The following is a 16,046-nucleotide window of genomic DNA, read 5'->3' as shown; positions in this document are numbered from 1 at the left end:
GGGGGGAAAAAAACGTCCGTTGCGTCATTAGCTAAAAGTCAAGGGCCAAATGTTTCTTTACTGCTCTCTAGAGGGTAACATAGGTTTAACTTGATCCGCAATCGGATTAAATGCAATCAGTAGACAATAAAGGGAAATGTAAATAGCAGAATTATAAGAAAAACGTTTTTATAATACGAGAATAAAGTCATTACCACAAGAAGAATAAAGATGTTTTACTAAATAAAACAACAAAACAAATCAACTCCATGTAGCTACTATAACTGGAGACTTTCAAAATGACTCTGCAAGTCTGAAACCAGCAGCCAGCGTAGTTGACTACTGTACATATTCATCAATCATGAGTAGCTCTTAAACATTTTCTGTCAGATCAGACTGAACAATCAAGAGATGAGCCAATTTAGTTCTTCTCGTATTAGTTGAACTTTATTCTCGTAATAGAACAATTTGAAACTTGTATCCATGTATTGTTACATTTTTTTTTTGTCAATGTAGCCGTAAAACAGTCAGTTTGAAGATCTGTTTTGGCTTGAGGGTCGGATCATTACCACTTATCAGGTAATATGAGGCAGAGTGGTGATCCTCATGCTCTGACTGGCAATGGGATAGGACACCATGGGCGTTGTGGCATGGCTCATGGTGATGCCCGGCAGAGGCTGCGTCATGGACATAGACACGGCCACCGGAGCCACGGACACCGCCACCGGTGCCATAGAAACTGGAGGCGCCATCCCCTGGGCGATGGTCTGCACCAGAGCGGCCGACAGCGGCGTAATTTCGGGGTTCAGATGTGGGGGTGGCGCCGCGTTGTTAGGGGGCGCCGCGGAAGCACCGGTGGACGCCACCAGATCTTGCTGGGTGACGGGTCGAGGCTGCAGCCCGGTGCTGCTCAGCGTGGTGTGAGTCTGGGCGATGCCGTGGTTGTACGAGCTGATCGCACCCACTGGAGGTACCAGGGTCTGCTCAGTCTGGGCGGCTGTCATCACTGTTGCCTGACCGCGGAATTGGGCGTTCTGCTCCAAGAGAACGTCATTGGTAGAAATGAGGTTGGCAACCTGGGGGAAGGAACAGGAGCCAGGTTGTAGTTCTTGTTAACGCTCAACAAGTCATCAAATTCAATTCAAAATTGCAATGTAGTGGTAGACTTGATGTATTTATTGTAAACTTTCAGGGGACTGACTTACTTCATTAAAAAAATACATTTCTTACCAATTTGTTCTGATCTGTTTTGTACAGAATTTTAGCTTGCATTTTCTTCGTCGCAGTTCCAATTCATTTTGTAAGGAACTACTTGATGTCATACTTAAAAACAATCTTTCGACGGTGATCTCAAACGTGTTCTCGTTCTGACCTGTTTCTTCAACTCTTCCACTCTCTTCCTCAGCAGGTTGTTTTCCTCCTCCAACAACCTGTACTCCACCGGGCGTGTGGGCAAGGTAGCCTGGACCCCGAGGTCATAGTGGCCACCGACGCTGCTGTCTGCGAGTCGCAAGCTTTCCAAGCGCCGCCTCTTGATCTGGAGGGCGGTCTGTTCAAGCGGGCTGTCCAGGCTAGCCGAGTCAAAGACGCCGCTCTCGACTACGGGCTCGTAGACCGACATCGGGGCCCTGTCGAAACGCCTCTGTCCTGACGGGCCTGCTGGCGCACTGACGCTCACTACTGGCGCACTGACGCTCACTACTGGCGCACTAACGGGCCCTACTCCCGCACTGACGGTACCTACACCCGCACTGACGCCCGCTACTCCCGCACTGACGCCGACTACTGTCGCACTGACGCCCGCCACTCCTGCGCTGACGCCTACTCCTGCGACGCTTGCATCTCTGCAAGCACTCATGCCTGGGCAGGTCACCCCTAGAATATTATTTCCAGCCACACCTCCCACAAGCCCCGGAATCCCCACACTGGCTCCTCCGCTCACTCCGGCTGCACCGATGCCACTTCCTGCAGATACCATTACACTCGCAGCGGCCCCAAGCAAACCACTCACGCCAAGCCCAGTGAGATCATATTCATAGTCTTTTTGGACATGACGAAATTTACACTTACTGCCCCTCTGGCACTCCCCTTTCAAAAAGTCTCTGCAGATTGGGACCTCCCCTCTACTATGCGGCAGATCTGTGGGTGAGAGGCCAAGTCGTGCTGCAACTTTTGCTCTCAGCGCAAGTGGCAACTCCCCATTTTTCTTGTAATATTCCTCATCTTCTTTCGTGCCGTGTACAAAGCGACAGTTGATGCGCAAGCATTCTTTATTCTGGTAATCGTGGCAAAAAATGAATTCATTCTTTTGCACCCCTAAGTCTGGCACCTCATTAAAATCGGGATGCTTAAAGCGACAACGTTTGCCTCTCTTACAAACATTACGAATAAAATCCCTGCACACCCCATCTAGCATTAATCCAGAGTTTAACATTGCACCTCCCCCAAGGCCAAAACTAATGCCATTGCCGAGTGAGCCTCCCCCGTCCATGCTTCCAACACCCCCTTCTGAACCTACTCTGCAATCTATAGCGCAAGCAGAGCCCAATCCTCCCTCTTCACTTAGATTGCTACCACTCCCACCGCCACCTGACAGGTAGGAGCTGTCACGATCAGGCATGGCGCTGGGCCCAGCTCGAGGAGAATACAGCACTCATTGGTGTGCACTTTGTGGCAACTATATCTGCGAGGAATTCAGTCACGGATTGAAGACCTGCAAAACAGACATTGAGGAACTGAGAACTGAAATTGACAATAAAATTCAATATCTAGCCCTCCACAAATGTTAGATGTACCCTGAAATATTCTAGTACTTTTCATATACATAAAGGTAAGAAGCTGGAAATGTACCTGCCATGAGCTGTAGCCAAACATTTACTCTATGAACAATGTGCAACTCAGCTTCTGACTAGCAGACGTCAAAGTAAAATGTCAATCTTTAGATGGCGAATTGGATCATTAGTTGAAAACATTGCATCGATCAGTATTTAAGTCTCTACGAGCCACTTTAGATGGAGCTAAAATAATAACATGTGCAAGTAATGTTGTTGTTTTTTTACTATTATAACCGGCCGCGGAGAGGACAAACAAGCTTACAAGTATGACGTCTAAAACTAACAAAAAAAAAACGTGACGCAAACAAATCAACAAGGTACACGGCTATCAATAAGGGTTCGAACAAGTTAAATTCATAGTGAAATAAAATCTAGCTAGCATGCAAATTATTGAATTCATCTCGTCGAACATTTGACGTCCGTTCTTAAGATCGTGCTCGCTAACCTTAGCTGGCCACGGCTAGCTGCTAACACGCTAAGTACTACAAATGCCACCTTACCTAATAGATACGAGCAGAATATCAAAGCACCACGGCGAAACACGCCACTGTGGTACACGCCGAACTAGTAACGATGATTTTACTTTGAGATGATCACGTAGGTGTTTGAATTCATTTGAGGCCTACGTGCTGTTTTGTTTTCCGTTTCTCTTACGGGTTCTTTCACCACGGAAAAGAAAGCTCTTCTTCGGCGTCCGCAATCGCCGTACATTTCTACCCCCTAGCGGCACGGATGACGAACTGTTCTCAAATAAAAATTTCCTGAGTTATGCGCCCGATTGTTTACCAAAAAGCCTCTGAGGTTTTGAATAACGCCGAGGCACACGTTGGGAGTGCACAGTCGAAGTCACGTAGTTGTTCGTTTGTAAAGCATAAGAAAACGTTGTCATGTAAACATGCTTGCACAAGCATACGTGCTCCTGCTGTTTGCAGCCACCGCACATGCAAAAAAACCAACAACAAAAAACTACAAAATATTGGACGTACAGCCACGGGCAAGTGAGGGCCAGATAAAAAAAAGACTTTCCGCAAACTTACCGTTGGGCACCACCCTGATAAAAAAATAATAAAAAAATACGGGCGCCGCTGCAGAAGAGACATTCCGAGATGGTTGAACAAATGCTAAATAATTTGCACTCATGGTTGATAGTTGAGCTAAAATAAGTGTTTGGATAAAGAGAATAAATCAACAGCCCTACTATTTAAGAGAGATAGACAACCCTGGTATGAAAAAAATGATGCGCCATAAAATTGTTTAAATGCTTATATACATTAAAAAACTTTCTGTGACACAAATGATATTTTTTCTATTCCCTAGAGATTGAGTCAAATAATAGTGAAAGGTATTTCAAAAGGACAAAATGTTTTAAATGTCCTTCTGGTGGAACATCTCTCACGATGGAGAGAATTAGGATATGGTTATTAGTTTTGACCTGTTTGGGAGAAAAATGATGATACTTTGAGCTGGTTTTTATTTTTTAATTAGCGCAGTAGCTATCTGTACTGCTTTTTTATTGGCTATCTTGTAAATTCAACCCTTTTTTTTATTGGTCACTGATTGGACTGTCATGCTCCCTTCTCCTATGTGGGTGTGTCAAAATAGGTCCGAGTTACTGACTAACACACCATTTACTCCTTTTCCCCATCGGCCAGCACTTTAGATTTAGCACAGTTGTCCTCCATTTCTCATCAAGGCAACGTGCACTTTGACCCAAAGGATATCCTGTGCCTTCTCAGCAGTTGCAGCTCGGGCTCATTGCAGCCAGCTGACAGAAGACCTTCAGAGATTGAATGCACATTTTGCCCTGAACAAAAAAGGACTTATTCACATTCTTTGTAGCACAAAAACAAAGCAGACTGAACATATTGGCTGGCGATGATGGTAAGTTCCTGGAAATATTCTTTATGACAACAGTGACTGTCATTTGCACACTTGCAGGCGTCCATGGAGCAGAAATGAGCTTTTTTGTAATGTCAAATGCAATTCTAAAATATATCCATTTACTCTGGAGATCTTGACCCACATTTTTTATTTTACAGGAAGAAGTGAAAGAAGAGGCACCTTTGAGTGTTCATGGACATAGCATTAAAGTTGCAGAGGTTCTACAAGATGGAGACGCACTTACCTTTCTCATTGTCTCTCAAAAAGTAAGAAAGATCACATCAATTTGTGCAAAAGAAACTATAGAAACTATAGAATGTGAAGCAACTTCTTCCAAAGACAAACTTCTTCTCAGAAACAAAAACCTCAATAGTGTTGATGAATAAGTAACCAACAACCAAATGAAGTTGTGCTAACTCAGCACATTTCAATGTGGTCATGCGCTGCAAACCACAAGCTACAACTACAATAACAAATATATATCAAATCAGTTGACTGGGTGTCATAAAACACAACTCTCTGGTCTCTCCTGTTGGTGTTAGCTGTCCGGGACCGGGGAGTACCACGTGGATCGGACCTATGAGGACTTTGAATGGCTACAGCAGAACCTGTTCAACCAAGAGGATGTCCCTGGGATACAGGGAGTCATAGTGAGTGTTTTGTGATTTCCAGACTCTTTAGGAAATATTTAAATGTAGAGCGGGACAGGATGGCTAAAAGGCCTCGGCTATAAATATAATCAAGATCATGTCAATGAAGCAGAAAGATACCAAGAAATATATTTTATTTGTGTAACACCTTTTGGAAATTGACATTGTTGATTAAAGGGGCTTATGTTCTTGATGTACCACTGAAGTACAAACTGTGCATTTTGTATTTGCCATATGCATTTGTCATTTCTATGAAATGTTTAAACCAACATTGTCTTTGGAAACAATGAGTCATTGTAAAAGCGTTTTCCTATTTTCCCTACCAAGTTTCCTCCTCTTCCTGCAAAGGCTCAGATGAACACAACACCAAAGGCCACCAGACAGCTTGGTGAGCAAAACAAAAAAAAACACTCAAATCGTCCTATCATTGCTGGTCCTCATGAGTCTGGTTTTAAGTACAATGCTTTGAAACAAGGGACTTTTCTTCCAGGTTTCCTTGGTTTGGAAGAGTTTAAGCCATATTGTGCAGCACTGGAGAATTACCTCCACCAAGTGGCAGCACACAACCTACTCAGAAAAAACAAAGCTTTGGAGATCTTCCTCACCAGCTCTGATGTGAGTTCTTCATCTGTAGACGTTAACAAACAAACACATCTTTGACCTCCTGAACAATGCAAGCAGCATTAAAACAAATAATGTATTCGGGCCATTGTTGGTGTTCCATGATTTGAAAACAAAATCCATTTAATTCTGTTTTTATATATGTACAGCCGCCTGGTCGACAGAAAGCCAGGAGAAACATTTTCAATCGCTTGAGTCAAGCTGTGGAAGAAATGAGAAAAGAAGGCCACAAGGTTTTTAATTTGGAGTCTTTATGGAAATGACAGCATCTCGTACTGTGTGATTCTCGAAATGTGATCTCCTTTGCAGGATGTTGACGAATTCTTTCAATCTAAACGGGACGTCAATCTTTCTCTAACCGGCTGCATCAAAAACACGGTGGATGTGAGTAGCACTCCTCGCTTGCCTGAAACTCAACATCTACACATCCATTTTTCATTTGTTCATGTTTTTTTCCTGGCAGAAATTCCTGGATCTGGTGCAAACTGAGCAAAGTAAGATCACGCCACATATAAAGTAAAAGATAGCTGTAATATATTTCATTCAATTGACAATAACTTAAGGGTTAAGGATATTCTATTGACAATATGATTATTGTGTAATTCATCCTGAAAGCAGTTTTCACGCTTGATACCCTCGTGTGTTTGTACAGAAATAGCAGTGGCCTGTGAGCACTTTGCAACTGCCCTGCATCTGTGTGTGGAATCGGATGATGATCCTGACAAAGCAGCTTTTACTAAGTATGTCTGTACAAGTCTCAAGACTGTCATTTGGACATGAAATGGAACTTTGTATTCATAAGTTTGGTTTAAAAAAAAAAGAAATACTAATTTGGTGCTTTTCATTTTATAGGATTTGTGTAAAATTATCAGACGTCTTTGAGTCAATGAAGGTAATTTGTATTTTTCCAGATTAAAAAAAACACCTAAATCCTCAATGCATTATTATTAATTATTTTAACGTTTTAATATTTATTATTTTTTAAAACATGCAGAATAGCATGGCAAGTGTTGCTGAAAATGATGTGAGCACTCTCGGACTTGGCCTGGATTTGCAGTCACGCTATCAGGAAGCAGAAAAAGTATGTCAAGTTTTTAAAATTACCAATTTTTTATTTTATCTTAATAAGTTGCACTGCTTTGTTGATTCTAGGAGATGCTTTTCAGAAGGACCTGTAAGCTAGTAGAGTTGGAAACTGCCCTAAAGAATGCTGAGAAGGCCAAACCAGTCAAGAAGGCTGCTGTGAGTGCATTAATGTAGGACAATGACAGCTTTTGGCCAGCAAGTGTCAGCAAAGCATTTGTACAAAAAACGACATTTTATAAATTTATTTTTAAACAAACATATAGGCTGTTTATGCTAAATGTGCAGCTGCATATTTACGACTCACTCTGTTCATCAGTTGGAGGAGGTGAAAAAAACAGTGGAGACCGAGTTTAATCACGTTTGTAAAGTGGCGAAACAAGAGGTAAGTCACCTAAATTTGACCTGTTGCGTATCAGAACTTACGTTAATGATAATTGAGTGACGTTGTTTTACAGATTGAACACTTTGAGGATGCCCGTGTGAAGATGTTGCAACAGGCTCTGGTGAAGTGGTGCGAAAAGCAGCTACGCACAGCCCGGGAAATCGCTGAGCAGTACGACCAGCATCTCCAGGCCTTCAGAGCCATGTGACAACACACACACATATTCACTTTCTGTATGTTAGAACATAACATGTCACTAAGTTGCATTTAATGAAAACAGCGATAGACATTTGAGACAAATTCAAAACTACATAGAATAATGATTAGCTTTCCGTTTTATACACTACATTCATGTTTGATGTTGTGATGACTCAAAATAAACTGTGACAAATTGAAGCTCCTAAAACTTTGATGTGTTACTTCTTCAGATCTGGAGGTGTCAAGCCCCAATCAACACGTTCTAAAAAAAACTGGGAAAGTCTAGAAAAGTTGAGAAATGTAAAAGAACATTGCAGCAATGAACTCTTCTTCCCCTCTCACTTTTCCATCCACTTATGTGTGAATGATGCATCTTAAATTTGTTGCAAATCCACCAGTTTCCTTTGAAAGCTCAAAGTAAGGCACGCTTTTGCTCATAAGACATTCAAGTTTGCAAGTCCATGCCTCAGAACCGCTGCCTGCTCCATCTTATCCGTTCTGGGTCTGTAATTTCTCCATTGGGTGAATTAGGTAGAGTAGTGATCCATTTGTGGGAGTGAGTGTGAGCAAGGTAGATGGCTCCTCTCATGAGAAGAGAGGGCAGAGAGGAAACTCTGCTCATATGACAGTAAAGCTGGAGATAAAGAATTATTATCTGAGTCCCAGAGTGTTCTTATCCCTTGTTCACCACACCTTTTATACAAGATGTTTGCAATGCTGATAGAATATGTCAAAGTGGTTCCGCTAAGGGATCTTAGGCTAAGTAATCAACAAATGTATTGTTAACATTACAGGAGCGCAGAGGAGATTGTTGATAAATTGTGAGTTGATGCCGTTAAGGCAAAATAGAGTGCAGTACTTGACCACAACCAGCAGAGGCGCTGTTGAGCTCAGCTATAGAATTTGGCATAACACAAAAAACTCACAATAAGTGATTAAAATTGGGGTTAAAAAAATCAAGTGACATTTAAAAGACAAACAAAATGTTACAATTATTTTTCACTGATGTTTATCATATATATTATTTTTCAAATGTCCATTGTACTACAATTTAGTATTTAATAACTTGGGAAGGGGAAATTCTCCACAGTAATCTAGCATGTCCTCCCTGTGGGCAATAACACATTAAATGACACTTGCTCCTGACTCAGCAAACTATCATTCCTTTATTGCTTTGTTTCATGTAGAAGGAGCAACTCAACTCAACTCACATCGTCCTTCAATTTATTGGTCACTAAAGTATAATTCCCCCCTGAAGGTTTGTACAGTTTTCATTAAATTGGATTCAATGTTAAATCTGTGGAATTTTTGTGAATCTGAATTTTATAGCACTCTTTCCACATAATTGGTAAAATTATACTTATCAAGGTCATACCCATAGGCACTACTTTTGTAACATTGGCTTTTACTACTCGAGAACACTTTTTGAACCTAATAAAAGTACCAACAGTTGCCCTGGAGTACAGTAATTACCGTATTTTCCGGCCTATAAGGCGCACCGGACTATAAGGCGCACCTTCAATGAATGGCCCATTTTAAAACTTTATCCTTATATAAGGCGCACCGGACTATAAGGCGCACCATTAATGCATCATGTCAGATTTCTAATCATTCTCCATTTTATCTTTTTTATTTCAACTTCAGACGGAACAAATTACTTTATAATCATAAAATAATGATCCATAGTCTTTTTGAGTCATGATTCATAGTCTTCAGCGGGCCACTTATGATTGATTTCATGACACAATACTTCGGGCCAGTTTGAATTTAGGAATTTGGTCCATATATAAGGCGCACCGGACTATAAGGCGCACTGTTGGTTTTTGAGAAAATTTTAGGTTTTTAGGTGCGCCTTATAGGGCGGAAAATACGGTAGGTTTGTGGTAGTACATATTGTGGAAGTTGCAAAAAAAAAAAGGCTCTGACTTTACTCTTTAGATGAGCAAAGTGTGGCTCCCGGGCCACATACGGCCATCTCTGTTTTTTAATCCAGCCCACAGAAAATTTACATTGTTACAAAACTGGTCATTTTCTGTCGCCATGTGAGAAACATCGTTCGTTGGGATGATGTCAGAAATGTGTTTGCCTCATGTTATTTTAAGGCGACTCAATCAATTAAATATACAGTCGGCCTAATTTCATCCAATTCTATATCATTGAATTACAGTCATTTTACGCATATGAAATTATTACTAATTATGCGTTAGATTGAAGTAAAAATACAAACAATATATAAATTTTTGAGAGTAGAAAATGGAAGATTGGATTTTCGCGAAAGACAATAAAGGCGACACTGTGTGTCTGGGGACCGCGTAGTTCTCACAAGATAATTCACTTAGTTCCACGAGGCCGATCTCAACCAGTTGATGGCAGTGTCGTTGAGTCCAAGTGACTTGTTTTTGTTCTCGTGCGTGATGGCAGCAAGCGTGACCCCTGAACAAGGACGAGGAGAGCTCATGATGGCAACGCCGCATGCGTTTGAGTTTGCTGAAACATTCACTTAGCGCCGATATGCTGAAAGAGCTCATTATAGACAAAGAGGCAGCACTCAGCCTCCGTTCATCCCTCATGCTCTGACAAAGGCCCACTTGTGCAGGTAAAAATGGCTTGTGCGAACATATAGCCGGTTGCTATTTCGTTGATGTCAGTCTGTGAATGCACAATGGAAGATTTATCAACAGTATTCAACATGAATATGCAATAGAGCAACTCTGGATAATTCATCTGCATGTCTTTCTGCAGTTCCATGAAAATTTAATGCTAGCAGGCCAATCTATTTTGATGAGCCTATAGACAGCTAATTTGCTCTGTATGGGATACTTGCTTTGTCTTTTTTGCGTGTCCCTGCTACCTGGATTCACCCTTAGCCGTTCCTGTTCTGTCTTCACAAGTGGCTTTGATATCCTGGAGGAGCTCGGGCTCTCGGGAATTGAAAGAACAAATGTGGACTACGCAAAGCGCAATATGAAAGGCTGGCACTTTTTTTGCATTGTCCCGATTCAGTCTTGCCGGGGTTTGAAATGAAAAAAAAAAAAAAAAGGAAAACGCAAGCATGAGTGTTTTAATCTTATATTCACTTGGATTCGAAGCTCCGTCTCGGATGAGTGTGTGCGGAGCAGCTGACTTGTGCCAACTCAAGGTTGTTGGCACTTCATTAAATCTAATCACTGCCATGACTCATTAAAAGTTTGGGGGGAGCAAGATATGAGGAGAGAGCGAGGAGGAGGACATAATGTAATGCAGATTTGCTACCACCTGCAGCTATTACACTTTCATAAGGCACATCCCAAACAGAGCTTTGCAAAACCTGATCCAAACTCCCAACCAATATTTTTAATACAGTTTTCACTTTTTTTTTTCTACAGCACCGCAAAGCATTAGACTTGCAAATTCACACTATTTGTCAGTTCACGAGTGAATGGAATCCATAAATATTTATACTTTCCCACTAACGCCGCCGCCTTTCATATGTTGGAGATGATGTTATGATACAGTTAATTAGCTTTGCGGGAATAATGTCAGAAGCAGGTTGACATGCTGAGCTGATGACTTTGCTGCCATTGTCAACGCGAAGCAATGTTGCAACATTGTACTGACAACGCAGACAAAAAGCCTCATTTGAATATCAAAGAAACCACTTTTGAAATAAATGTTGGTCAAGCCGTACAGTATGAATAACTAAATAGCATTTCCACAGCACGTTTTCACACACAAACACGGCCGGTAAAAGCCTGATCAATTATTCATCAATATTTCCATCACACTGTTGACCACAGTAGCGGGACATATGATGTAATGGTCAGTATGGATCAGCCCAGAGGGCAAGTGGCCATTTATTTTCTCCACGTGGACACCGGTGTTATTGTCCGGTGACCATCCATGGCAAATCTCGGACCCAATTTTGGTAATTTCACAGATGAACACAGCTGGTGGATCTGTCAAAGGGAAGGCTGCGCCGATGTGGGTGTGGTCACAGCTCATCTGCCCAACCTCAATATTGCCAGTAGCTATACAAGGTTAAACTAACATGACTGAATGTTATCCCAAGCAGAGGTTGAACATCTGCTGCAGAAAAATATGTCCAAGACCACTGCTGGTTCTCATGATGAATGTCACCTCTACTTTATGCTCTTGTTCACAAGCTAACGATTTAGCAAGTGGATAGTTATGCATGGCTTTGAAAATGCCTCCTGGTTATATGCGACTACAATTCAATTTGAGATAATGAAAGTCTCATTAATCCCAGTCAGCTATAAAATATGCTAACTCCCATTAAGGTTTGATGATAAGGTGTTCGAGCTGCCATCTTACTGATTGTGTTGTTTATCAGCCTGCTGTTGGGAAAAAATAATAATGTAATGATGCAATAATACAAAACAAGCTGACCAAGCGGTAGCATTTTTCTTTGCCTCTAACAATCTTCCCAGTGTTTATTGTTCAGGCCATAATGAATGTACTATTTGACAATAGTTCTTAAATAGCTACCAGTGTGCTGAGAGAAAAAATGTTGGAAAAGAAATCCAATTATTTTCACTATGTTGGTGCTTTTAAAATCCTCAAACAATAGCGATGATAATTCCCACTTTGATTGACGCTGTCATAGAGATAATCTTTCGATGATGCCTTTATTACTTTGCTTGAGCTTTGCAAATAAATATTACACTTCTTTTTATGATGCCATGCAGCCCACTGAAAACTGCCATCACAGTAAAAAATCCTCCAAATTGATGTATTGTCCTATCAAAATTGTGCAAGTTTATTGCATGAAGGATGCCAGTTCTACTCCTCGCCATCTCCGATGATGTGCAGAAATGTACAAGCACCCTAATCTGTGCTCTGTAACCGCTGATGAATATGAATGAATTGATGAATATAGATGAGAGGGATGAATAATGACGAGTGTGCTTCATCAACCATGTGGGGGCACCGAGCTCGAGCAATCAATCACCACCACTACCGAGTCCCGCCTTGATTGACAGGCAGCGGAATATATATTTTTCAAAAAATAAAAACCGAGCTGTTTGGATGCTTTTCGTTTGTTTGCTGCTAAACTAACCTTGCACGGCGTCCGCCGCCTCGGTGCTTAATGCCGACACGTCGCGGCCTCATTGTAAATGAATCCAGTGAATCACCATCACAATGTTTGCGAGGGTAATATAAATAACAAGCAAAACAACTGCATGCATTTCCACTAACGGCTTCCATGACATTAAACCAATTACAGTCGGGTTCAGTGAGGCGCGGCGGTTAAATGGCCAGCGAACTGAGGCTGGTTATTGCGTGAGGTCAAGGGTCATCTATTCAAGCAGACCTTTGATAATTGGAACCTCTTGAAGCAACAGTTACATCATTTCCAGTGTGGCCGTCTAACCGCAAAAAGCTGCCATCTCTCAATGCTCCATTACGGGCCTAATGCGGCGTTTCCTGTTCCTACACCTGTGGGATCGTTTAACACCTATTTACCTCGTGTTCCTCACCATGTACCCCGGGCTTCCCATTCCGTGTAATGGCTGCATTGATCACACCGCCCCCTCACCCCCACCCTACCCCCGAAAAGACATCAATGGGATATTGACTCTGCAGCGTTGGTCGCTCGCACGCTGTGTCTGCAAGGAACATCTTTAAATGGAGACAACTGGACTAAACAGATAGCAAGTTCAAACAAAATACTCAGAGGTCAAAGTTCACGGCCACCGTTGAAGTGTTGCGACATCATTCCGTGCTTCTTGTCTCGGCACACAAAGTCCCACACACTGATAGGGGCAGATGTTTGCATCCAGAGACGACGCCCCGCCGAAGCCTGGGAACTTGTGAAAAGCCTCGCTCGGATCGGGTCTGTTCTGGCGTTCACACGTCTCCAAATGCCTTCAGTCGCTCAGCTGTGCAATGCAAGCGGGGGCAGGGTCGCCGGCTGCGATGCTTCTCCCACTGCACTCCTTCATACTCTATTGATGCCCTAAAGAGTCCATGTTAGAGGTCAGCCCTTCAGCGCTGACAGGGTCAAACTTCATCTCATGAATATGGAAGGCGGCCCGGGCCCGGGGGAACCATCTGCTCTACTCTTTTGGAGCCCAAACAAATGAGCCTGCTGAGTGGGTGCCGTATTAGTGTAATTAATGTTGATTTCCCAGGCCTGAAATGGAGTGTCAACCCCCATTTTAAGTCACCATTGACAGGTGCAAACAGATATAGCAGAGTTAACTTATTCATCATTTCATCATATTTGTTCTCTCCATCATCTGTTATATTAGGCCATATTTATTATTTGCTAACCTAACCCAATCCCCACGTGCCCGTAATGACTGCAGTTACAGGACAATATTGAGGTTCTGGATTGTAATTGTAGAGATTACATAACTTGGCCATGTGCCTTCACTGCCGACACAAAACAATTCTGGGTCATTGCTTTGCGGGGAATATTCTTCATTAGGAACGATTGTAATATGTAAATAAAAGATTTTGAAATGTAACGAAATGTCTAATATATTTTAATATGAAGATTTAATCGAATATTTTTTTTATTGACAATTAAATAGAAGGCTGCACTTTAACTATTATAATTTCATTTAACAGCTGTACAAAAATTCTCCCTTTGATGAGAATATGTAATTGTTTTTTTTTAGTGGCGTAAAACTGCAGGCAGAATTTCTTATACCGATAGAACATAACAGCAATAGTTAAAGCTAACAGCAATAGAAAAAAAAACAGCAAGTTACTTTTCGCAAACTTTCACGACAAAGCAAAGCAATGTCGACCTCTCCTCTACCATCATATTCAACTCCCACAAGGGAATGCGATGTGTATTTGTTTTGATCTCGTGCTTTTCCATCGCATGCTCAAATTCAGCGAACAATACACCTTTTCTTTACGCATTGATGTAGCTGAGTTGGAACAGATGGAAGCAAAATGAGCAGCTTGCAAGATGACAGACTTTTTGTTTCCAGAATCATTTTGACGTCTAAAATACAATGTTAATTTTAGTGTTTTAATCTGAAAGGAAGTAAAAAACATTGCTGCGCAGGACACCTCGCGTATGTGACTAAAACGTTATTGCCATATGGATTATATTTAAAGCAAATCACATTTATGTTCAGTTGAGGCTAAGCTTAGAGCTTGCCTGTCAAGCTGAGTGGCACTTAAGACTCAGAGCATGAATAAATCACTACAGTTTGACCCATTTGAATACCAAATGGAGTCATAGCCACTGGGTAACAACAGGCATGCTTGAACTCACAGGCTCATTTCCATCATACCGAAGAATCACCACACGCAGTTGTGGTGTTAAATACCGGTGACGTGATTTTTTTCGATTTTAACCAGACGATGGCCCGAGGTGTTTAATCAAAAACGTTTATGACCGTGGTGTGAACTCAGTGTCTCTCAGATGCGACACTAAGATTTTCATTGACCTTTTCACTGTACCAACACCAACTCAAGAATCATCCCAAATTGGGCTAGCAGGACAATGACAAACTCCACTCACGATTATCAACCATGCAGAAATGATTCTTTCACTTACTGTCAACTTTCAATTAGTAAAAAGAGAATACATCAATTTTTCAGTATGCAGGCTTTCTACACGGACATGTTTTTCTACTCAGTGATGTTTGGATTGCTGGAAGTTTAGTGGCAGGCATACACTCGGGTTCAATTTACGGCCACTGCAGTAATACTTAAACGTGAAATGAGCAGGAGAATATTTGACTTTCTGACATGTGTCTCTCTGCCTGGAAACTTAATTTAATTCCCAAAACAATTCACAAAGCAAAACAAACTGCGTAGAATGCAACAAGATGGCCGAGGTTTGATCACAAGAACACAATGTGTCTGTCAGACAGCCGGTTTACACCTGCCGTCAGAATCTGCTAAACCTCTCCCAGAGAGGATGTCACTACTTGTCTGAGAAGATGATTAATTTTTAAACTCCGTGTTTGTCAGGATGTGACGACTGACAGGAACCACAGCGCTGGGAGGACAGGAAACAAACATGGCTGGCAGAATCAGAGGTTGGTCACCGATACCTCAGCCACTCTCTCTTTATGAGCTATATACGTAGCCGGATGAGTGTTTTTAAAGAGGCCGTTTTGGGCTTTGTTAGCTGTGGCGCCAGAAGGAGGAAGCAGAAGATTGATGATGAGAGCACATCTTTACTTAATGTAAGCATTCTGTAATCGCTGTTAAGATTAATAGAGTTCAGCCAGAAAACAATAACGGAGGAAGCGAGAACCAGACTGACCGCCATTCAGTCAACTTGTCCTTCCTAAACTAGAACTGGAGAGAATCAATAGATTGATGGAGAGTAGAGATCATCTTCAAGGTTGAAATCTTCAGTAATATCAAAAATGTTTACAATGTGGCAAGGGAGAGTAAACATTGGGTTTTGGAGGAATATCAAAAAAGTCACGTGGCTGATAA

At 41.8% G+C, this 16,046-nt stretch overlaps 2 protein-coding genes across 2 annotated transcripts; one reads left to right on the top strand and one right to left on the bottom strand.

The window, feature by feature from the left end:
- Window positions 1-399: 399 nt before the first annotated feature.
- On the bottom strand, window positions 400-3,506 carry zc3h10 (zinc finger CCCH-type containing 10). Its single transcript, XM_061291679.1, has 3 exons — window positions 3,314-3,506; window positions 1,352-2,692; window positions 400-1,055 (listed from the first exon to the last, which is right to left on the bottom strand). The coding sequence occupies exons 2-3, from the start codon at window positions 2,597-2,599 to the stop codon at window positions 555-557; spliced, it is 1,749 nt and encodes a 582-aa protein (XP_061147663.1). The 5' UTR covers window positions 2,600-2,692; window positions 3,314-3,506; the 3' UTR covers window positions 400-554.
- Window positions 3,507-4,553: 1,047 nt separating this feature from the next.
- si:dkey-28n18.9 (sorting nexin-6) lies at window positions 4,554-7,839 on the top strand. The gene is made up of 14 exons (XM_061291209.1): window positions 4,554-4,694; window positions 4,853-4,960; window positions 5,237-5,344; window positions 5,672-5,732; window positions 5,835-5,959; window positions 6,115-6,198; window positions 6,275-6,349; window positions 6,429-6,459; window positions 6,618-6,705; window positions 6,818-6,857; window positions 6,960-7,046; window positions 7,118-7,207; window positions 7,368-7,433; window positions 7,507-7,839. The coding sequence occupies exons 1-14, from the start codon at window positions 4,689-4,691 to the stop codon at window positions 7,639-7,641; spliced, it is 1,104 nt and encodes a 367-aa protein (XP_061147193.1). The 5' UTR covers window positions 4,554-4,688; the 3' UTR covers window positions 7,642-7,839.
- The last annotated feature ends 8,207 nt before the right edge of the window (window positions 7,840-16,046 follow it).

The sequence above is a fragment of the Syngnathus typhle genome, linkage group LG11, assembly GCF_033458585.1.
Source record: "Syngnathus typhle isolate RoL2023-S1 ecotype Sweden linkage group LG11, RoL_Styp_1.0, whole genome shotgun sequence".
NCBI lineage: Eukaryota > Metazoa > Chordata > Actinopteri > Syngnathiformes > Syngnathidae > Syngnathus > Syngnathus typhle.
This window is presented reverse-complemented; position numbering and strand designations above follow the sequence as displayed.

Excerpts from the sequence above, each read along its gene's own strand:
- zc3h10 (XM_061291679.1), bottom strand. The coding sequence starts at position 2,599 with ATGCCTGATCGTGACAGCTCCTACCTGTCAGGTGGCGGTGGGAGTGGT. Across the intron at positions 1,056-1,351 it reads TGGAAGAGTTGAAGAAACAG|GTTGCCAACCTCATTTCTAC; the intron begins GTCAGAACGAGA and ends TCCTTCCCCCAG.
- si:dkey-28n18.9 (XM_061291209.1), top strand. Across the intron at positions 5,960-6,114 it reads TCTTCCTCACCAGCTCTGAT|CCGCCTGGTCGACAGAAAGC; the intron begins GTGAGTTCTTCA and ends ATATATGTACAG. Across the intron at positions 7,208-7,367 it reads AACCAGTCAAGAAGGCTGCT|TTGGAGGAGGTGAAAAAAAC; the intron begins GTGAGTGCATTA and ends TCTGTTCATCAG.